Source organism: Pelecanus crispus, chromosome 6, assembly GCF_030463565.1.
Source record: "Pelecanus crispus isolate bPelCri1 chromosome 6, bPelCri1.pri, whole genome shotgun sequence".
Taxonomy (NCBI): domain Eukaryota; kingdom Metazoa; phylum Chordata; class Aves; order Pelecaniformes; family Pelecanidae; genus Pelecanus; species Pelecanus crispus.
In genome coordinates, this window is record NC_134648.1 from 55,451,674 (window position 1) to 55,475,589 (window position 23,916).

Here is a 23,916-nt window from a genome sequence, read left to right on the forward strand (position 1 = left end):
TAACAGAGGTGTGGAACAACTCCCCAGATGCTTGGCACAGACATCCATTAGGCAGGCTCAGCCTCCCTGAGCTGCTACACTGCCTGCATTCGGAAAACGCTGCAAAGAACAAGGTGGCTTGAGACCACTTTGCAAAACAGCAAGCTGTTCTCAGAAGATTTTTCTTCCTCTGGTGGCCTCTGTCAGGGTCTGTGTCCATACACACACACCAGCAGAAGCCACTGGGGACACTGGTGCAGTGAATGTCAAAAGTCATCAACACATTTTCCTGTGACTGTGATAAAACAATATTGCCCTGCAATATCCCTGAGCAGATACACCTATGCCAGTCACAGAGAAACATCCTTCTAAGCAATTTTAAAACAGCAACTAGGTGGAAGATGCAGCGCTGCTTGAAAAAACTAGAGAGAACAAGCATCATCTATCTGCGACTCTCATCCCAGCAGAGATGAATGCAGAGCAGTTACTCTGCAGTCACGAAAACTTCAAAATAAAAACAAAAGTAGCAGACAGCACCAAATACACTGACTCCTGCCAACTTGTTTTTCTTTCAGGCTACCATTCCCTTCATCCCAGGGTCAAAGGCAAGCCTGTCCCAAATTCCAGTCCATTGAAGGGCCACACAGAAAGTACCTGTCTCCCAGACAAAAGCTGCTTTTTGCTATTCATTCCCAGTAACAGCAGTGGAGTTTAGTTAACTTTATTTATTTTTCTTCTTCCATTCAGCTCCAGGACATTTCAAATTCAATGTCCGTACAACAAATGGAAGAACCTGAAAGCAGAGGAAGGTTTCACACCCAGCTCCAAGAAGGATTTAAGACTGACTGCATGCCAATCCAGAGTCTGAGAAGACAAACTCCATGGTCAGTCCCTTGGCAGAGATTACTATGGCTGCCTCTGCAGAAACTGTCTTGTGAATTCTTTTGCCATTTCTGTAGGATAGTGCTACTCTGTTCATTTTTATCCAAGCCCTCTATTTTTTAAAGAGGGCTACTTAGAGGGAAGCAGTACACTGGTCCAGTTTTACCAGCTCGGCCCAGCTCCACATGCTGCTTTTGAGCAAGAGAACCCCTGAGGTAGACCGTAGCTGCTCCCCTAGATATTAGGTGAAAGGTAAGAAAGAAGAGACTGTTTGCAAAAATGCAAGTGATTCTGCATCTCTGGAGTCCTAATGAAATCCCTAGGCAAAATTTTCTTGTAGTCCAGATTCAGCATGGACTCTACCATTTGAGCAGGATTTGTGCAACCTGACAAGCTCTACCACTGGGGGCAAGGTTACCCATCCTGTAGTCTATTCAACACTATGTTCACTCCACTTCTTTAAGCATCAGGCACTAAGAGGGCTTTTGAAGAGATATTCTTATACATGCAAATAAAATCCATTTTGGCTCTGATGCAATCCATTCCTGCGATTAACAATCGTATTCCTCTTTACTGCTTTTGGCTTTCACTCTTTCTGCTGCTTTGTTAGGAGAAATACCGTGGGTAGGTATTTGTAACTGATAGAACTTTAAAAGTGCTCAGCTATGATAAAAAGCATGTGGCAAAAGGAACCCAGAAAAATAATTACCAGCCAGCACTGGTAACATAATAATACAAGTCCCTGCAATATGTAACCCTCCACAGCAGGGATTCTGTTTTTCCAGTAAGATGAGTTTTTCCAGTGTCTCTGCAGTATTAGACTTCTTCAGAGTAAGCCACAAAGAAATGCTCAAGGATCTGCTAATCCATGGTAGCTAGTAAGTTATTACTTAGTAATGTGCAACATGTAAAGCAATTTAAAAAATGCAGCAAAAAAGTCCAGCCTTTCTGTGTTCACTGAGATGGTCAGCTAAACACCACAAAATCAAAAAACTGCTATTAATGGTAAACGATCCTAACATACTAACTCTGCCTTTCTTGCTAAGTCAAACCCACATGTCTGTGGTTTGCTGGGTAATGACAGGCCATTTCATTGCAGTTACACAACCAATTATTAAATCCCCACTGCAGTGCTAATACTGTGCAGTTAGAGCTGAGGGAGGTTTAATGAAGTTTGCTCAGGTGCAGAAAATATTCTGTGGTTAGAATGCATCAGAGTGAACTGCGCAAACCTCAGGGACCTTGGCTGTACATGGTGTTAGGAGCCCACAAGTTAACTGAAGTTGCTGTGGATTTTTCTAGATGAGTTGTAGTCAAGGGTTTGTGCAAGAGTCTAATCCTGCCTTAAGCAACAGAACTATGATTACAGTGCTGTCACCAACTGAGAAAAATCAATTACCTTGGAGTTGGGACAAGCAAAACCTGTCTCTTAGACAATGCACAAGCAAACTTCTTGGCTGCACTGAGCTGATCTGGGAAAGTTTAGCAGGCGGTGCATTCTAGCTGAAGTTGAAAGTGAGATATTTTATCTTAGCAGTTAAATGCCTCAGAGTGGCAGAAGAAAACACTTTTCTTACAGCTGTTTTTCTAACTTTCTCCCCTCTGCTCCCTCAGCCAGCTGAACTGCATATAGCACATGATGGAGAGAAAACAAAACACACACAAAAAGTGGCTTGTTTCTCTTTTTCTGACAGCCAAATGGAGACACAGGCTGTCCTTAGACAAATCACCTTGATAAGTATCTTCTGAGACTGATCTGCTGAGGGGGACACTGAACTCTTAAAACTGCCAAAATCAACACGCTTTGAGTATAGAAAAGGCCACCATCTGCTCCCCTGCAACATCTCTCACTGGCAGCCCCGTTTAGGTAATAGTCCAAACTGTTAGTGTTTACAATGGTGATCTGAGCACTTATTGCCAGAGATAACCTATTTTTAGAAACCCACTTTTTCCTTAGGCTAGAACTGTTTAATAATTGCTACTTATCAAGAAAAGAACAAACCCAGCAAACTGCCTCAACACACAGCAGTGTGATAATCTCAAGCAAAGCCTGAATCAATGAGAACCATTAATCAGTCTGAGAGAGACTTGGTAAGCAGAAACAGTGGCTGTGTAATCACTTACAGCTCATTTAGTTGACAGCCAAGCAGCTGTCCTGTCACAAGCCTTGGTGGATATTTTAATCACAATAGGTTTATTTCTGTATTTTATCAAAATCTACCGCACATTGTATTGCCAGCTCCTTAAGTCTTTGGGAAAGAGAAGTTTAGCACCAGTTTGTAGTCCACCCTCAAAGATCACCATTGAGTTGCTCTAAACCAAACTCATGGCCTTGCACAGAAACTGAACCTAAATACAGATATTTTGAGGAAAATCACCAAATTGTATAAGAAAAGTTTTGAGGGGTACCATAGAGTGGCATTTATGCAGTAGTACATTATATATATAGTTCAATCCATGCACAATTGTCAGAAAATGACAGTGACTAGAGACTAAGCAATAAACAGATAACTGATTTCACAATTCAATTGAAAGGCCTGAAGCAAAAGTCTTAGACTGTGAGAACTAGAAGAAAATAAATAATACAACAGTATCTCATAGCTAGCTCAGTACGGCTTCCTTCAGAGAGCCTCCTTTGTCATGAGGTTGATGCCACACACATTCTTCAATGATTTAAATTTCTCAAGATACATACTACTCACACATAGGTAGTTACCTAGGTGACTTGCAAACCTCACTGTATGACTAGAAAAGATACCCCACACAGCAGAACTGGGAGAATCTTTTTAAGGCTAAATGTTATTATAATCCAGATCCTTAAATGTAGTAAAGATATTTATGCTACTTCTGACAAGCATCCCCAAGACCCAAGCCCCTATTTGCTAAATATCACCGCAGTCATCTATGGTCTGCCACCTTTAGAGGTCTGAAATCTACAACTTCACAAATATTTTAATCTAATCTCCTAATGACAGCAAGAATGAGAAGACACTTCTTCAGGGGAACAACTAACTCACTCAGTAGTTTCCATTTGTAACTGGAGACCAACATTTAAGGCTAAGATTGTAACATGGGCACATTCTGGCTACACTACACCCCTGAGCAGTGAGCGTACCTCTCACCCAGACCTTTGTGCTCCAGATCCAGGTTTTTGTGTAATGTTTTCAGGCAGCTGTGCTGGTTTATTAGCATTTCATACTCTGTGGACTGCCGTTCATGCAGTGAAGCAAGGTGTTCATGGTCTCGAAGCAATGACTCATACTCAGCTTTCAGCTGCTCCTTCTGTTTTAGTAGATTTTCATTCTCATTCTCCTTGGCTGTCTGCTGATTTTGGAGTAAAGCATTCTGAGCCATCAGTGAGGCACTCTGGGAGCTGACAGTTGAATTTTCTACCTAGTTTCTCAAATAAAAAGTAAGCATTACTTATTTGCACCTGCTGGTACATACAACAAACATGTAGTAGCAGCTTATATCTGTATAGAGTTAATCAAGAATACATCCATTACTTTATAGACTTAAGATGTTTATGGACAATTTGGCATCATTTTGGTATTGCTGGTAGTATGCACCATATAAGGCCATACTATCAGCGGTCTGAAAAGTATCGGGATAACCTCCAAACTGAAACAACACTGTTTTACTAGCAGAAGCTCTTGAGCCTGAAGATGAGTTGGAATACTCACAGCTCAACTGTATCTCTGACAATCATGTACAAAGCCAAAGTTACCCCATGTTTGTGTAAAAGTAACAAAAACTCAAGTTCACCCAAACTCAACAAGATTATCTGCGCCACTGTGTACAGGGGCAGCACTCCTAACAAGTCTGATTCCAGTAGATAGGTGGTGCATTGGTTTTATATGTTGCTTATATACTTGAATTGCAGATGAGAAATAAGGAAAGAGAACAGAAGGGGGGAAAAAAAAAAAAATCTGTGAACATGTGAGAGGAAATGCTTGAAAAGGGAAATTTCCATCAAAAAAATTAGAGCTAATCCAATGTTGTCCTTTAACATTGTTCTCTCTCTCAAGCTAAGTTTATTTTTTCAAAATTAAAGTAATGTTTAAGAGTATCTGTTTTCCACTTTGATATTTTGTCTGAAAGTGTGAAAGTTGTGATTGGAACCCATTGCTACAATGCCTCTTGGGAGCTGACTTGCATCTTCTTCCCATTTCTGCCAAGCTCTTTCACAGGCATAGCATTAACAGGAAAAAAAGTTTTATTCCAGGAGTGCAGCTTCTGAATTTTGCTGTACTGATTTTACAAATTTCCTCTCTAAATAACTACCTTCTTAATGAAGACGATAGCTACCAGACATTAGCTACCGAGCCAATTTATTGCCCTCCTAGCTTGGAGAAATTCAGACCTCTAAATAAGCCCCACCTTACGGGCCTAATCTTTACATCACTACATCAGCCTACCAATACAAACATTTTCTTATTAGCTGTCATCTTCTCCACACTACTATAATCAAATCCAGTCTTCTGGCACAGAGGTGCAAGGCTGTCCTGACCTGGAGTTTGGCCGTCTGCGTCTGCAGGGCAGTGTTGTGCTCCTGAAGGAATACGTTTTGCTTCTGTAGTGTCAGGATCTGATTGTTGAAGGAGACATTCTGTGTTTCCAAATGCTTCAGCTGTTCTTTAAGCAGCTGCTTCTCAGTATGTAGGGCTGCATTCTGAAAGAGAGATGGCATTGAAGGGGTGACAGGAAAAAATGAAACAGCTGTCTGATCATTTGGAGTCCTATCAAAGATTAGAACCAATTAGTGATGATTGTTCTGCAACAAATATGCAAAAGCAAACTCTTTCCAGCATTAAATGAAGGTGGGACAGATGTTATACATGGGATTAATCCCTGCAATGATGTTATACAAGACATATATAGCATTAAAGTCCCATGCAGTCCTAAGAGATACCCAAGGAATTTGGTAGACTTATGTGCTCCAGAAAACCCATCAGATTCCTGTAAGCTCAAAAATCCAGTTCCCAGCAACCCACTCATGATCACAAGGGGAGTCTGAGAGGTAACAGGAAAATAGGAGGCGGCTTACATTCCTTTCCAGTTCAATTGCCCTGTCCTTCAGTTTCAGCAGCTCCATGGTAGCTTCTTGGTGTCCCGTTTCCAATTTCTCATTTGTTTGGTGGTTGGGAATGAGTTTCTCTGCAGAACACCTCAGTGACTTTGGAGCATACTGCCCATCCTGTTGAGCCTGCTTAAGTGCATCAAAGTCCTTCTTTACCTGCAAAACCAACAAGCAACAAGCTTCAACACTGATTCAACAGTGGTATTTTATATTAATAATGATGGGATATGCAGTTCCTCTCTTGCATTTGTAGGGACTTAAAGGGATTCAAGAACCATTACCCTGACTTCACAGATGGGGAAGCTGAGACACAGACAGGTGGACTAATCCATGTCTCCTGGCCTCCAGTCAGGTACCCTTTGACTCAAGCTCACTGTCGCCTAACAAACACGCTGTTCTTAGGTGAGAAGTTTCAACTGCAGTCTTCCTCAGCCTATGCTCTCATTAAACAAGATACAACACCACTGTGGCAATGAAAAAAACCAGAGGGAAACAGAGATCTGCAAATAGTGGTTATGTAAAAAACCCCTCCTGCTGTGCCACCAGCCCAACAATTTTGCTGAAATTGGTGCCATTATACAGAAAGGGGCAAGAGAAAGCAGTCCAGTCATAAAAGGTTTTTGGGAAGTGTGCGTATGTGTGGGGATAGGAGGAAGTAGAGATAACTTGTTCTTGCTGAGTTTAAAAAAAAAAAAAAAAAAAAGCATGTAAGCGTGCAAAACCACATCATGAACAATTAAAATGCAGTTAGCCTCTTACCATATTTAGATCATTCTGTAACTGCTGGTTCAAGTTCAGAGAGTCTTTCACTTGAGCTTCCAGCACTGCGATCTTTTCCTCTTTCACAGCTAGTGTTGTTTTTAGTGCCGATTCAGTTTTGCTCTCCAGAATTTTGTATTTTCTGAAAGACACAAGAATAGCTTTCCAATGTCTGCCACTGGGATATGAGTCACCATCTACGTAGGAGACTTTCATCCTCACCCATTCCAAACCTCACCACATGTTACATTATATGCATTTGCATCTTCAGGAAAATTATTTCCTCTACTGCTGCAGATTGCTACTGATACCTTATAACCAGGGAACCTGCTTTTGGAAAATCCAATCAATTTTAATAGAGGTAACGCCAGCATGGCTCTACAGAAATATCCAAGAGCTACATAACTTAAAAGTAAATACGTTTTTCTCTTTTTCCCCTAATTACACTACGGAAATTTCTTCTCATGGCTCTTTTGTACATTCTTGACAAGGAGAAAAATCCACAGTAGATTCTAAAGACTCCTATGAGATGGTTATGTTTCTCTAATTAGGTCTTACCAAGAGGCTTATATACACATGGGTTGTTGGGGTTTCTTTCTTCGTTACTGTCCTGGTTTCAGCTGGGATAAAGTTAATTTTCTTCCTAGTAGCTGTCAGAGTGCTGTGGTTTGGATTTAGGATGAGAATAATGTTGATAACACACTGAGGGTTTAGTTGTTGCTAAGTACTGCTTGCACTAGTCAAGGACTTTCCAGCTTCCCATGCTCTGCCAGGTGCACAAAAAACTGGGAGGGGGCACAGCCAGGCCAGCTGACCCAAACTGCCCAAAGGGCTATTCCATACCATGTGATGTCATGCTCAGGATATAAACTGGGGGCAGTTGGTCAGGGGGCAGCGATTGCTGCTCAGGGACTGGCTGGGCATTGGTCAGCGGGTGGTGAGAATTGCATTGTGCATCACTTGGTTTGTATATTCTTTTATCATTATTATCATCATCATCTCTTCCTCCGCTGTCCTATTAAACTGTCTTTATCTCAACCTATGGGTTTTACTTTTTCCCCCCCCCAATTCTCTCCCCCATCCCATCAGGGAGGGGTGGAGGGTGAGTGAGTGGCTGTGTGGTGCTTAGTTGCTGACTGTGGTTAAACCACAACCATTACTATAGGACTTGCAAAGGAATTCCTTGCAATCAGGAATTTCTTGGGCAACATCTATTAACAGGTGGTTGGATCACTAATTACATGGACTAATAACAGTCCCCGTTTAATAGGCACTATTCTTACCTGTAGAGAGTATGAGGAAGAATACACACTGAAGTAGCTTCCCAGCTACTCTGCTGGGGAATAGAGAGGGACTACAGTAACACTGGCTAACGTGGAGAGAGAAAATGGCATTTCTTCCTTCCATCCAAGAAAAAGTTTTGCAAAACTTGCAGTATACTGCCAAGCTTGCTACAGAAAAATATGCTTTATGTCCAAAATTGGTAAGCATAATTGGAGTGAGACAGATGAGAACCAAAAAGAGAGGCAAAGGACTTGAGTTAGGCTGAGGAAAAGCCTGCAGAGTCAAAAGAATGACTAAGAGAGCTCAGTTTCCTTACGTGTCATCATTGCCATTGTCATCCTGTAGCAGCAGCTCTTTGTTCAATCCTATCTTCTCCAGTTCCTGGCTCAGTTTGTCCAGCTCACTAGACAACTGTTGACTCTTCAGCTTCTCCAGGACCAAATCCTGTAACAGCACTACTATGATTAGTTACTGTGCAAAGGGTGGTGATAATTATTCAGCACTATAGATTTTCTTTAAAAGTACTGAAAACATCATTGGATAAAATCTTAGCTCCAGGAAGGACAGCTAAAATTCTTCATCAGTGACAGCTGAGTGCAGAATTAAACTGATTGCTTTTATTTATAGTTTACTTGGAATAATCTGAAGAATGCTTCTTTTGGCCTCTGTCTCGCTCACTGCACTGAATTACTTCTGCCAACGCTGGCATCCTGCCCACCTGCCAAAAGAGGGAATGTGTGGAGGCCTGGAGACCTCCTGCCCTTGTGCCACAGATGGGGTGTGTGCAGGTCAGGGACACCAGCAGAGGGAGCTCCCACCTCTCAGCTAGGACAAAAAGCCCTGCTGAAAAGCCCAGCCAAGACTGGCACACACACAGAGGAGTGACAGGACTTCAGTATGAAAGTTTCCTGAGATAATATGATTAAGATGTTATTACCAAGGGACTTGGTAATAGTGCATTTTCACTATTCTGAGTTTCTGACAAGTTACTGCCAAAATTGAAAAAGCATACTTACATCTATGGTCATGTAAGAGACAGGACAGCTCTGGAGACTACAGAGCTTGGTCACTCATTCTGGTATCTACTGGCCTGTTCTGGTTTCATTTAGGTTTCTTTGGAAGAAACTTAAGCAGAACCAGACAAGGAAGTCATATGATGAGGAGATTTGATGGAGTTGTACTAGAAGGTATATTGGGACAATGCTTTGCTGTTATGCCCGTAAAGTGGTCTGTGTGGAAATGGCCTGAGGAGACGTAATATCATGTTTAAAAAAAGGACAAATCATTTTTGGTGCATAGGCAAGTTCAAAGATTCCTACCATTCAAAATCCTCTGAAATGCAAATGTACCATAGAGAGCTACATTGCTCTTGTTTCTGCTCAACAGTTTTCTTAAACAAGGCATGAGGAAAGAACAGAGTTACTGAAGCACTTCAAGTAATAAAAAAAAAATATCCTGGATATCAAACAGAAGCAAGAATAAAATTTTAAAAAAATACTTTGTTAAACATAAACTGTAGGTATTCAATAGTCCTCCAATATCACAAATTTAGCCACATATTCATTCACATAGCAAAGGGAAAAAAAGGCAAGTTTAAGGTCAGTGCCAGTCCATGGTCTGTGAACAGGTCCCTTCAACATCCATGAACACCTTTCTGTAGAATCTATAGAAAGTAACTAAGGAGAAGAAGATACGCTTCTGTATCACTTCTGTACAGGTCTGCACGACTGGAAATTTGCAAAGTCTGAGAATGGAAATGTTAAAAAGCAGCCTTCTCAGAAATGCTATTCATGTCTTTATTTTTAAGAAAAGTTGGATAGAAACACAACTTGGGACCATTTCAAATGTTTCTGATAAACTACTTTTCCTTCCCAAAATTACACTAATGCTTCAAAAACTAAAATAAAACTAAATCTTCAAGTAATTGTTTACTGTGTTAGTCTTGCTATATTTATTTATTTCACTGAGCTACCAAAGCACTGACCATTTTCCTTTGAATGCTTTTTCACAGGAAATCCTGTTTCCAGCAGGACGACAGCAGCTGGGGCAGACAACAAGAGCAAGCTGCAATAACCTGAATCTGCTTATAGGCCACTTATGGGAGTATCGGGTTCTGGCACACATATCATCAGTTTGCCAATGTCCTAATGCTAATTGTGTATTTTTAAAAGATGACTACTAGGAAAAGCACGATTACTGCATTCTGCAGTGGGGCGGGCTGCTGGAACAGATCGCTGCTGCTTAACAACAGAGCTGCTTAGCATGCTCTCACTCTGCATGGAAGCTTTTGGGGAAAGACGCTGTAGGTAGTTGTAAAGTAAAAACTTGGTGCAGCTGTTTCGGAAAGAGTTAGGTTGGTCATCTGGGATGGTTCTTGTTTTAGCTAAGTCTGTTTTAGAACAGGGATGTTAATGTGTCCTCAACAAATGCTCTGATTTCTAGGCTTAAGAGTCAATCTCCCCTGCTGGAGCTCTCATGTTAGCAAACAGTTTTGTGGTCATAGGGTTAGAGAAAGTATCAAAGTCTTTGGTTTACAGCTACTGCGTGGGAGCTGTGTTAAAACCCTATCCTGCATGAAAAAGATGTCATTTGGAGACATTGTGTTTGTGGACACAAAGTGGTACATTGCAGTTTTTGGCAGGTTCCACTTTCCAAGGCAACACTTTCCAGTGATGGCTGTTAAGGCTGTGAAGATCTCCTAGCTCATGTATTAAATAGTCATGGGATAGCTGTCTCCCTTTGGTACTTCACAGAACCGAAACGAAAAAAAATAGCATCGTATTGAAACCACTAGTATTATTTTGCTTACCTCTCTCAATGTAGCTAGTGTTCTTTTATCAATTGTAACTTGCTTTATGAGATCTTTATTGTCCTTTTCAAATTCTTTCAGCTTATTAGATGAATCTCTGAATCGAGCAATTTCCTTTTCTAGTGTCTTGTTTTCTTTCTCAGCAACTGCCAGCTTTACTGTGCTATCATCCAAAATAGCATCTTTCAGCTCCACTTGCTGCCACAGCCGTTTTGTTTCTTTCTCTAGCATTTTTTTGTCTTTCTCAAGCTGAGACATTTCTTGTTCCAGGGCTTTGTTCTCCTTTTCTAACCTCTCTAGCCGTTTGGCAGAAATCTTTAGCTCCTCAAGGTTTCTCTGGAGGACCTGATTTTCACTCTCCATTCCCTGTACTTCTTTTTCTAGCTCCTGGATCTTTTTGCTGCTGTTCTCCAAGATTTGCTGAAGCCTCTGGTTTTCAGAGTTGACACTCTGATAGCTTAACTCCAGCCTCTCCGATTTCTTGCTCATTGCTTTCAACATTTCTACATTCTTCCTTAAGTCCTCTTTCTCCCTCTCCAAATCTTTATTTTCTGCTTCTATTTGTGCCATTTTTGTGCTGGTAAATCTCATGGTCTCCACCACTCTCCTAAGCTCCAGATTTTCTTCATCCAATTGCTTGTTGTCCCTTTCCAGGTCTCCTAGCCGGATGGAAATATTCTGCAATGTGTCCAGGGACTTTCTTAGCTTCCTATTTTCCACTTCCAGATCCCCATTCTCCTGCTCAAGAACTTCAACTTTTTCTGTCACTATTTTCATTGCTGCTGCCTTCTTTGTGAGCTGTTCATTCTCTCTCTCCAGCCGATGGAGCTCTTTTTCCATTTCTTCCACTCTTTCCACTTTTTCTTTAACCTGGTCAAAATCCTTTTGCAATTGTTTCTTCTCAAATTCCAGCTTGCTCAGTTTGCTACTAGTCTCTGTAACGGTTTCATGAAGGATCTTGTTCTCTTTTTCAATATCTTTTACTCTTGCCTCACTGCTCACTTGAGATCTTTGTCTCAGAGATAAGACCACTTGATTAAGGTGATCGTTTTCTTGTTTAAGGTCCTTTATCTACACAAACAATAAAAAAAATCATGCAAATGTTACTCGTCTACCTTACAATGTGCAGTATGAATTAGTCCTGAAGCAGACAGGACAAAACCATGTCCATGTAATCCAAGACAAATTCCTCAATAGTTATCTCTAACTAAAACCAACAACATAAATATATGAAAAAAATTGTTACCTCTGGTAACATGTGATTCTGACAAATTAAGAATGGTGCTATATTCCTCCTACCAGCTAAGAAGGTCAAAGCAGAGGGAGAAAGTGGTCAAGTGACCTTCACATAACACCATGGAGAGGATGCTTTGTTAAGAATAATTCCTAATAAACGGTGTCTTTCTGTTTAGGTTTATATTCGCATCTTTGGGATCCGAAGATACAAATTCCCTCTGATAAGGCATCAGAAACCGGAAAACGTTTTAAAATTTATAGCAGATACAGATCTCACTAAGGACACACTTTCTGTAAAAACAGTACACTTATCCCACTGGCCAAATTTCAGCTGAAGCAACTGTGATTTAGACTGCAATTTGTATTTGATTCTTATCTAGACAACATCCACAGAAATCAAAAAGAACTTATACCTGAAAAAAATCAGAATCTGCCCTTTTCTGACAATTGAGGATACTTCTGGTTTTACTTCCTGCCCTAACTGTGAAGCATTCATTAATTCTTACCATAAAGAGTCTGTATGTGTTCTAACTGAGATGTAGGACTTTGGTGGTAAAGTGCAGTTTCCCAGGTAGAAGTCTGGGTAAGAATCCTTCAAAATGAAAAGCACTAAAAAGTAAGACATTTTGTTACTAATCTTTACCCCATAAATCTTGGAGTAAATTTTAATACAGGTTGAAAATATATAGACCAGTCTCCAATGATCTGTGTATTTTGTTCCGTAGTCAAATTAATACAGATGATACCTTGCACGAACCTATAATAGGATAGTTTCAAGGCATTGTACATGAACTGCAGCATGGTAGTAAAAGCTGAAGGGCATTTAAAATATCAATCCAGAAGACATAAATGCTTTCTCAGCATCTTTCTAAAATAGAGTAAAAAAGGTTGGGTGTCTAAAAAAATGCAACCAAACCAATCAGGACATACAGCTGGCAGAAGACCAATCTTCTGCAATAAAATGGGGTTTTATTTGCACATCCTAAAACCAGTTGATACCCTGTTTAGTAAGATCCATGGCTTTTTTCCCCAAAGAGGGAAGGTCTGTCCTTACAACAGCCTGAAGATCCCCATATGGTTACAGGAGCGGTAGCTACCAAAACAAGCTGGGCTTTTTCGCTCGAAGATACCTTTTACCTACATTTGAACAAGTTCAACCTGCACTTAATAGCTCTCAAATTGCCCTAACTCCCTGACAGAACCAGATGCTCTAAATGGCATTAGTAAATTACCATTACTGAGCATATACTTTTATATTACATTTGTGAAGTTTGCACCTGTCTGTCTTTGTCAGCTTTTAGAGTCTCCATGATGACTTGTAGCTGTTCCTTATCTTTTATCAGCTCCTCGCTCAAGGTCTCCAGATCTTGATTACTCTGCTTCTCTTTTTCAATTTGATTTTGCAGCTTCTCAATCTGTGTGGAAAGAACACACCAAAACACATCATCTACAGCTTGACACAATGACTGCACTTTTAAGTTATTCTGAAGACCAGAAAGGAATGAGATGGGGACTATGGCTGAAAGATGTAATCCTTCCCTTCCGCAGCTTGCCAGTCTCAGAGGAGGAAATGGACTGTTCTGTTTTTCTCACAGTGCCAAGAACCTCCTTTATGCCTATTAAGATCAGAGCATATAAGGTACAGCAGTAAGAAATGCTTCACCTGCCTGCCTCAATGCCCTGTTGTGCTGCTGTCATCAGTGATCAAGTTTCTGGTGCTCACCTTTCTGAGGGACTTGCTTCCTCCCAGCCTCTCCATCACTGATGGCCTTAATCTACCAGTGAATGTGGAGAAAGTTATTACGACAATTCAGTGAGCATCAGAATTTAAAAATAAATAAATAAATGAATCAGGAACAGAAGAAAATCCCTGGAGTTTCCAAGTTTACCTTCCCTCTCCCTGTGCTCTGTTGGACCTCTGTCTTCCCCTGCAGATGACAATACTGGATTTGAAAGATTTGTGAATAAGGTCCCAGTCCTACAATGAATAATGTCTTCTTACTCCCTCCTTTTGGAAGTTGTACTTGTAATGCACTAAGCACTGAAAAGTAGTAGCTCTTCAGTACTTAGAAGCAAGGGGTTCAGAGAGCTAGGCTCCTCAAGTCAGGAAGTATTCCTTTTTACGCTTGTAAAGTACTGTGAGCACCTACAGCTCTGCACAAATATCAGCTCATTTTTTTGTGTTGGTATTATGAACTTTGCCAACAGTGAAAATGCCAATGAAAAAGGTATTAACAATAATTCTTACAAGTGGGAAATAGCTGGAGGTTAGGCTCTGCCTATGTCAACATGTGCCTCATTACAGGAAGTGTTTAAACAAGCAGGGGCTGCCCAGATTGGAGATAAGAAGGTCTTAACAGTTAGAAATGTAACCATGTTGAGGTTCATTGGTCTCAAAGGAGTTGTTCAGAGAAGCTGGAGCATAAACTCAGTAACTCAGCAATACCCGGTCTTCATTAGCACCTCCCAGAAAGCTGGAGGCAAGCAAGAAACTACTGTTTACACTTGTTTCAGTCCAAGCAGTTAGGAACACAGAGAAAACAGATAGGTATTTGGACTGCTGCTACTTGACTGTGCCCGAAAGGAGGGTTTTCTATTATTACCTCTTCTGAAAACCTTGCAAGAAAGGAAAAAAATATGTACGTGACTTTTCCTTCTTATCATCTTCTCTTGTACTACCCGAATAATCCTTTTCCAGCTACATGATCCTTCCAAGCACTAGATCAGTAGACAGCCAAGCATACTCGGACAATTTTTGAAAGTCTCAGACAGCGGATGAAATCTGAATCCAGTTAAGTGACTTTAGGGAGACAAAATTTTACTATGGGTATCTCAGGAAAGTTACAAAAACCCCACAGGCATACAACATTGGCAAAAAATACTTCTTTATGTCTTTTCCTGTGTCTTTATACATTCTTGTCTTTAACAGTCCTTAAGAACTGTTGCCCTCTCCTCTGCCTACTGTAGAAACCATTCTGCAATGAATCAGAGACTTCCCCTATTATCCCCCTTTCCCCGGTACCCCCCCCGTGGACACGTGTCCTGGTTTCAGCTGGAATAGAGTTAATTTTCTTCCTAGTAGCTGGCATAGTGCTGTGGTTTGGATTTAGTAGGAGAATAATATTGATAACACACTGATGTTTTAGTTGTTGCTAAGTAGTGTTTATACTACTCAAGGACTTTTCAGCTTCCCATGCTCTGCCAGGTACACAAGAAACTGGGAGGGGACACAGCCAGGCCAGCTGACCCAAACTGCCCAAAGGGCTATTCCATACCATATGATGTCATGCTCAGGATATAAACTGGGGGGGGGGGTTGGCCGGGGAGCAGCGATCGCTGCTCGGGAACTGTCTGGGTATTGGTCGTCGGGTGGTGAGCAATTGCATTGTGCATCACTTGCTTTGTATATTATTATTATTTTATTGTTACTATTATCATTACTATTTTACTTCATTTCAATTATTAAACTGTTCTTATCTCAACCCAGGAGTGTTTCCCACTCTTGGTCTTCTGATTCTCTCCCCCATCCCATCGGGGTAGGGGGAGTGAGCGAGTGGCTGCGTGGTGCTTAGTTGCTGGCTGGGGCTAAACCACGACAACATGCATACCCTCTAATTAAGGGGATACATCTGTGAGAGAAATACAAAAGCACCTTAGAGGAAGAGAAGATTTAAAAAAAAAAGAAATAAATTCAAACATCTCAAACCTAGTGGCCTCCTATGATGGAGTAACTACATCAGTGGACAAGGGAAGAGCTACGGATGTCACCTATCTGGACTTCCACAAGGCCTTTGACATGGTCCCCTGCAACATTTTTCTCTCTAAACTGGAGAGATGTGGATTTGATGGGTGGACTGTTCGGTGGATGAGGAATTGGTTGGATGGTCACATCCAGAGGGTAGTGGTCAACAGCTCAATATCCAGATGGATATTAGTGACAAGTGGTGTCCCTCAGAGGGGTCTGTATTGGGGTGAGTACTGCTTAATTACTCTTCATCAATGGCATAGGCAGTGGGGTTGAGTCTACCCTCAGCAAGTTTGCAGATGACACCAAGCTGAGTGGTGCGGTTGACACACCTGAGGGACAGGATGCCATCCAGAGGGACCTAGACACACTTGAGAAGCGGGCACATGTGAACTTCATGAGGTTCAACACAGCCAAGTGCAAGGCCCTGCACCTGGGTCAGGACAATCCCTGATATCAATACAGGCTGGGAGATGACGGGATTGAGAGCAGCCCTGCGGAGAAGGACTTGGGGGTACTGGTGGAAGAAAAGGTGGACATGAGCCGGCAGTGTGCACTTGCAGCCCAGAAAGCCAACCAAATCCTGGGCTGCATCAGAAGAAGTGTGGCCAGCAGGTCAAGGGAGGTGATTCTGCCCCTCTGCTCCGCTCTGGTGAGACCTCACCTGGAGTCCTGCATCCAGCTCTGGAGTCCTCAGCACAGGAAAGACATGGACCTGTTGGAGTGGGTCCAGAGGAGGGCCACAAAAATCATTGGAGGGATGGAACACCTCTCTTACGAAGAAAGGCTGAGAGAGCTGGGGTTGTTCAGCCTGGAGAAGAGAAGGCTCCGGGAAGATGTTACTGTGGCCTTTCAGTATTTAAAGGGGGCTTATACGAAAAGATGGGAACAAACTTTTCAGTAGGGCCTGTTGTGATAGGACAAGGGGTGATGGTTTTAAACTAAAAGAAGTTAGATTCAGACTAGATGTCAGGAAGAAATTTTTTACAATGAGGGTGGTGAAACACTGGAACAGGTTGCCCAGAGAGGTGCCCCATCCCTGGAAACATTCAAGGTCAGGCTGGACAGGACTCTGAGCAACCTGATCTAGTTGAAGATGTCCCTGCTTATTGCCGGAGGGTTGGGCTAGATGTCCTTTAAAGGTCCCTTTCAACCCAAACCATTCTATGAAATCAAGACAATTTTACATATCTTGTATCAGGTCTCTGTACACTGAGAGACAACTGTATGTCTCACACAGATGCTGAATACTGTCTACTACCTTTTTTTCCCCAAATCTCCCTGAATGGGAGATGAAGTCCATCCACAACTTGACTGGCCTGTGGTATTCAGTCAACAGGTCCCATCATATTCTGTGTTTCTCTGATAAAGAGTTCATGCATTTCAGCTGCTCTTAATACTAGTATTTTTAACTGCCACTTTTTTCTCATTGGTCTGATGCATACAGTGCACCCCTTTCACCACACAGGTGTTCCCCACTACTGGTTTTTGTCCTTATTTAACTACCAGACCTGTAGGTGACCCTGCCATGCCAACACATTCATCATCATCAAAAACTTCAGACTAATTCTGGAATCACAACTGTTGGCACCAATACAGTGCCATAACAAGAGGTGCCCACAGGAGTGTGCCTGGGGCAAAGCCAAAGGTTGACCACAGTTGTTCAAGTGACTTAAATTGCAGATAAACCACAGGTATCTGCTGAGTGCTTTATATGCCTTGATCTCAAATTTTAAGCATGTAAATTAGAGCTGGACTGAATTACTCATACACAACAGGTCATAAATGAGAGCATGAAAGGAGAAGTATCGTGAACTGAATTTTTGCATTTTTCCTTGTTCATAGAAGAAAGCCAAGAAGCAGAACTGGTCTCTCAACCTGGCAAAAGTATCTCTCTAGAAGATGGAGTGATCCAGTGATGGGTACCTGTTCACCTTGGCAGAGAAACTGGCACTCTGCTAGTTACAATCTGGTAATCCATGACCAGCTTTTCACATCCATATTCTTTCTCCCCTTGTCCTTTAAAGCATTCAGTTAGCCCATAAACAGCCCAGAAATATTTGTATCAACATCTCACACACAGAGGTTACAGCAGTAATGGGAAAAGGAGAAACAAGCCTTATATTCGGGATAATTTAGCAAAGGTACGAATGTGGAAAAAACTGACATGGAAATTTTTTATACTCAGACTAGCAAGCAGCCTCCTTCCCCACCAGCACTTGGCTCAATTAATCAGAGTTCAGGATGCAAGTTACTAGCCAGACAAAAATAAACCTAGTGGTTGGAGGTGAACTGAGCCCTGTGTTTCACAAGGACAAGCACTGAGCTGGCATTTGAGCTGAATGTAATCACAGTTAATAATAGAGTATAACACTCGTACATATAAATTTAAAAAGTGATGATCTGCATGTTTGTTACAAAGATTAAAAGAACCCAGATCTTTGCAGAGAGGGAGACACTAGAGAACTTCTAATAGCCAAAAGGACAAGACAAAGAGAAAGGTCTGATCCAAGACTATGGACAGCAAAAAAGACTTACTTAAAAATATACTAACCTGAACTCACCTGTGCGATTTATTTGACTTACATGGAAACAATATTAAAACTTTCAAACAAACGAAATAGTTCAATGGGGCCATGGCTTCCTTGCCTAGTAGTGACTACCATAAGACAACAAAGAGGGACACACAATCAACAGTACAATCTGATGGGGCAAATGAGCACTGAAAGACAGCTTTTATGGAACAGGAACAGTCACTTTTGCTTACAATGATGCACCTAAGCAGGCAGTGAAGTAGAAAGCAATAGAATACACCAATGTTAGAACGCAATTAAATAGATGGGCCCCAAACCATGCCCAGTCTTCTGGGGAACATAGGTGAATTCCCTGCAATCCCACATCGTTCAGGAATGCCGTACAGCCCTGTGCACACTGTGTTTAAAAAACTAAGAGCTCTGTTTGTTCCTGTGAGCAAATTACCTTTTTGCTAAGCTGTTGATTTTCCTTTTCCAGTTCCCCAAACTTTAGGGTGCTCTCTCTGGAGGTCAAGGAGGCATCTCTCAGCTCTTGGATTGTGTTCTGCAAGCTCTGATTATCCTTCTCTAGCTTCAGTATGCGACTCGAAGCACATTCATTCAACTCAAATACAAAGGACTTTCTGGCTGTTGAAATATGAGAATCAGAAGGTGGCACTAACCAATTCACAAACATCTCCCTCCCTAGGCCCTTAAGATTCATTTGTGTGAATATAATTGCAGTCAGATCCTTATCATTTCAGCTTGACTACTAAGTAAACACTGTTAAAAACAGAACCCATTTTCACAGATAACAATTAAGACCTTTAATAAATACGGAAATATCTGAACAGATAACCATCTTAAAAGTTACTTATTTTCCTAAATCTTCTTGAAGTTGCTTTAGCCATGTTAGTAGCGTGTTTAATGTTAGTAGCAAAATACACTTTGATACCCTCTCCTACTTCCGTCAGAGGAAATAAATTGAGGCAGAAAGTAAACCACTGCAAAGTGTTTGCTAAAACAGCAATGTGGTGCCCTTCCAAAAGCTAGTGAAAACTTAGCTATTTGATCATATTTAGCAATGGAAAAAATTCTTACAAAAGTGAGTTCCAGTGCTTATCTTCACAGCTATTTCATCAAGAATATGCTGAATCAGAGAGGATATTTTACTACCAAGTACAGGACATTCATCATAGAGAAGCATCTGAAGTTGAAATCTCAGAACTAACAAAATTTATGCAACTTTTACAACCTAGATGTATTTTACTCTAAAAGTCTGTAGATCAAAAGTCTCACTGCCTCTCAGCCTTAACTCCCAGCACCAAAGCCTCATTGTTCTGTTCATTTCTCTGCTCAGCACCTGACTAATTATAAGAGCAACCCTCTATTTCACATGGAATAATTGCTACCCTTCATCTCAAAACCACATTTCATATGAAATTGACTTTAACATTGTCTTTAAGTCTCAGAAAATTATTCACTCCTGCTAAATAATCACCACTATTACATACAGCACACTGAGTACTTTAGAACTGGCAGGTTTCTGAGAATGGTGAAATCCCATTTGTCTTTTGTTTGTTTGGAATATAAAATATTCCAAACTCGCAGGTAAAATCTTCTGCTATCTGCCTCCCTTGCAGACTCAACTCGAAATCCAGGAACAAGAGGTTTTTAAAAGAGCTTTGCAGACTGACTCTATTTGTACAAACAAGCTGCATTCAAAACAGTGACATGCATGGAAATGGAACTTCTTAAAGAGAATTATTGTAAAAGTAGGACAGCACTTCTGTGAAATAAAGTTTCAAAGTTCAATGTTCTTAGTTTTTTTTAAATCAGACCTCCTTCACTATTTTTTTTCCCCTACCAAATACAAAATATTACTGATGTTCTTGGTTCCTCTTACTTGCTTTCTTTGGTTAATCAAAGAGTTTCTGGAGCTCTAAGTGCTGAAACACTAAACATCAGTGCAGTGAAGGAATCTTATCTTTTTTCATTTGGTTTAAACCACTCTGAGCAAATTTTGAAAGTTACGTTTGACAGAAATCAATAAATAAGAGATAACAAAATAAAACTAGCATCCTTCCTTCTGTTACATCACTAGAGAAACCAAACCAGGAAGGGGGAAAAACTTGCTATTTGAAACAAGCCAGAAAATTAGATAGTTTTACCTTTTCCTGAAATACTCTTCATCAAAATTTCTAAGTTTTGAGAGTACTGTGTTTTTCCCCCACTGACTAATATAATAAGCAATATCCTTGATTACACATAAGAAGGAATAGAGTGCCATTTGCATCTCAGGCTAAGGTGAACCTGTTTTGCAAGATTATTAATTAAAAGTAACAATTAATTACCCATTAATCTTAGTAAAGAGAACTCAGATCCTAGAGAGCAAGCACATTTGAGAATTGGTGTCAGGCACACGCACATTCAGTTATTTTACAAAATAAAGCTATTCTTCTAGACAGCTTTACTGAAAACTAAACATCTAAACATTTATTCCTTTGTCTTCAAGTTAAACTGTTCCTGGTACACAAAGCCAAACATGCAAGTCTTAGCAGAATCAGGTGAGTAATCAAAGCTGCATATTGAACTGCATGAAATAGCTTCTATTTCCCAAGTTCCATTTAGCATTGTTATTTAGGCTGGTATTATAGACAGAATGAATGTTAAACACAGAAACCAATGTTAAAACTTGACTAGTGAAGGAAGCATTAGTTATGTTTGTGATCATTATGGAAATCAAATCAACCATTCAAAAAAAATAATCAGCCAGTTATTTTAACTGTACATATTTTTCAACATCTAATAAAAATAAATGACTTCAGCATATGCTACTTCCTGGGACTTAAAGACCAGCTAATTGTCTGTACTAATTGTACGAAAGAATACTAAAGATCAGACTCCTCCCAGCCATTCAGTTAGAAATATCCAGTGTTCGGTGTGACACTTCTGCTGTGTCATTTACAAAGCTTTCTTTTTTTTTTTTTTTAAATTTTTATCATTTTACTTAAAAGTCACTCCCTCAGTGACGAACTAAACAAAAAGAAAACATTTTAATTTAACATTTTAAAGAAACTAGAAGGAATACATTTTAGGAGTTCCGAAAAATGAAGTTCAAAGTCAAGTGGCTGAATGAGGCAAGTTCTCCAAGCTTGGATTCAAGTTCTGTGTCTGTCTCAGTCAACCTGTCTACTCTGAAAGAGACCACAAACACAACAACAGCTACCCCAGCTGGTACTCACTATCTGCAAGATCTGTGCTTTTAGACAGTTGTTCTAGTTCCCAGCCTAGGTGTGCAGACTCGTTCATGCTCTGCTTCTGTGCAATCTCCAAGACCATGTTCTCCTCCAGCAGCTCTTCAATTCTCTTCTTGTCTGTGTCCCGGTCCTGTGCAAGACACACATGAATGAAAATGCATATTCAGCTTATCCGTAAGATTGTTCTGTCACTTGAACTGCTACAAGCACAACACACATTGAGGGTAGAAGAATCTCCTTAAACACTGTGTGCTTTTATATTGAAATACATGTAGAGCATTAAACGTTTGCTGTGGGGTACCATACATGCCACAGTTCAGAGATACCCAACTGGCCCTTTTTAGCGTCAGCTCAGGTCCATGATACACTTAGAGGGAGGGTGACTGGAGTGAAAACATACTGGGTGATGACAGGGCCAGTACAAGCCAGGGCTAGTAAGGGAGGCTGGATTCAAGATGTCTCCAGAGCTGAATTCTTCAAAAACATGTAGCATCATGCACTGACACACCGGAGACTCTGCAGATACAACCTTGAATTCTACTGAGCTTCTTCAAATCATCATGTCAAATTTGGATCCAGTCATATGGATCGGCAAGTAACACCTGCCTCATAATTTAGGTTTTAAAATATCCAGAAAACGGATCTGGAGAATGAATCTATCATTGCTTCTTGTGATTATTGTGGCCATTTGAATTTGTAGGAGCTGAAGTGGTGCCTCAGAGGGTCCCGAATTTTCAGAAAGCATTACCCAAAAATTCATCAAGTCACCCAGAAAATCATCATTCAAAATCACCAGCCACTTTAGAAAAGCTGGAGTGTGACATGACCTTTACAATGCCCTGAGTCAGTCATTGAACATAACTCCACACAGCACCCTCAACATCTTTGTTTCCAACAGACCCTGTTGGAAACCCCATACGGTTAAACCCCTATACAGTTAAATCCACAAGAATTCAAAACAGAGATAAGAGGAGGACTATTAAGTAAAATACATGAGATGAAAGAGTATTTATTATTTCTAGTGGGATTATAAAATCCAATGTTGCTTTTTGTTTGTAGGCAATAATCTGCCACTTCTTACATCTCCTTGTCTATAAAGAAATAAGACATGTCTCTGATTTACACAGAGATAAATTCTTGAGTTTTGTGTCTTTTACAGCAGTAATGGATTCTTAAAGTCACTGTAATGGCTGGTGGGTTTGTTTCCAACAAGAAAGATCATTTACTACAGTAGACTTCATTTCCTATATCTAAGAGATTTCTACTTAACTGACAGATTTTAACATCTCCGTTATCAGTATGTATGCAAGCAATCTGTGTTTTAAAATTGTGATATACCTTCTTCCACAAAATTAATGAGTCTCACACAAAGCAGCATTGGCAATATTTACACTGTTAACATTAAAATATTTCAAGAATTCATGTACACAAAGTTCAAACTAAAGACCTCTTTAAAAGCACTGTTGATTTATTTGCCTGCATCACTGGTTTCTGTGACATGAATCGGTGACCTAGCATAAAAACAGAAGTTAGAAAAATTAGCATAATGAAAAAGAGAGGACATACCAGCTCTACATCATGAAGTTTGGATTTCAACTGCAAATTTTCCTTCTCTAATTCATGCAGTTTATCACCACGAGCTCTTGCCATTGTTAGCTGTTCTTCTAGCATGGCCTTCGTTTCAATTAATATGATGTTGTCCTCTCTTAACTCCTAGGGAGAAAAAGTAACAATGTTAATCTCTTTACATAAACTGACTTTTCAAAGACAAGGTGACTTTCATAAACTGACATTGCAAAACACAAGAAAGAAATTTGACATGTTTCTCTGCTTCATAAAAAAGTCTTTACCTGGTATTTTAGTGGGAGATTATACTATGCTTAATTATGTGTCATTCATGCAAGTAAATCTAGTGTTTCTTAGTTGTTTTTTCCTGAATTTTAGAAGTTTAATGGAGTTCCTTTTGCTTTATATGAGGCTAGATCAAGAGGTGCACCAAAGAGACCCAAGACACAGAAGAGCAACTGTTAAATTCCAATTCCACTGTTAACTGTTACAATACCATTTCCTTAGCCAACTCACTGTAGTGCCCAGTTTCAAAATAGATTATATTTATTTACTTTCAAGGGATGTTATAGTGTATTCAAAGCACATTGGGGAGCACTATCCATCAATATATATACTATGTCCATATCCCTGTTTCAGTACACTTATGTGTAAATGTAAATAAAGTTTCTCTCTCGCTCATGAACAGAATTTTAGTTCACTTAAAAGAAGTTGTTTTATACTTACCACTTAACACACACCCCACCCCATCCCCAACAAACACATGAGCATAACTGCAGAAGCCATGTTGCTTATCCATGACA

At 40.4% G+C, this 23,916-nt stretch overlaps 1 protein-coding gene across 1 annotated transcript in view; it reads right to left on the bottom strand.

The window, feature by feature from the left end:
- Positions 1-23,916, bottom strand: part of CCDC88C (coiled-coil domain containing 88C) — a 101,171-nt gene that overhangs the window by 15,482 nt on the left and 61,773 nt on the right. The window contains exons 11-21 of the mRNA XM_075713051.1: positions 23,114-23,260; positions 21,533-21,677; positions 19,540-19,542; positions 18,754-18,935; positions 13,307-13,444; positions 10,794-11,864; positions 8,301-8,428; positions 6,701-6,842; positions 5,909-6,097; positions 5,372-5,533; positions 3,977-4,254 (exon numbers count right to left, since the gene is read on the bottom strand). Coding sequence (XP_075569166.1) covers positions 3,977-4,254; positions 5,372-5,533; positions 5,909-6,097; positions 6,701-6,842; positions 8,301-8,428; positions 10,794-11,864; positions 13,307-13,444; positions 18,754-18,935; positions 19,540-19,542; positions 21,533-21,677; positions 23,114-23,260 — 2,585 coding nt within the window. The remainder of the gene's footprint in view (positions 1-3,976; positions 4,255-5,371; positions 5,534-5,908; positions 6,098-6,700; positions 6,843-8,300; positions 8,429-10,793; positions 11,865-13,306; positions 13,445-18,753; positions 18,936-19,539; positions 19,543-21,532; positions 21,678-23,113; positions 23,261-23,916) is intronic.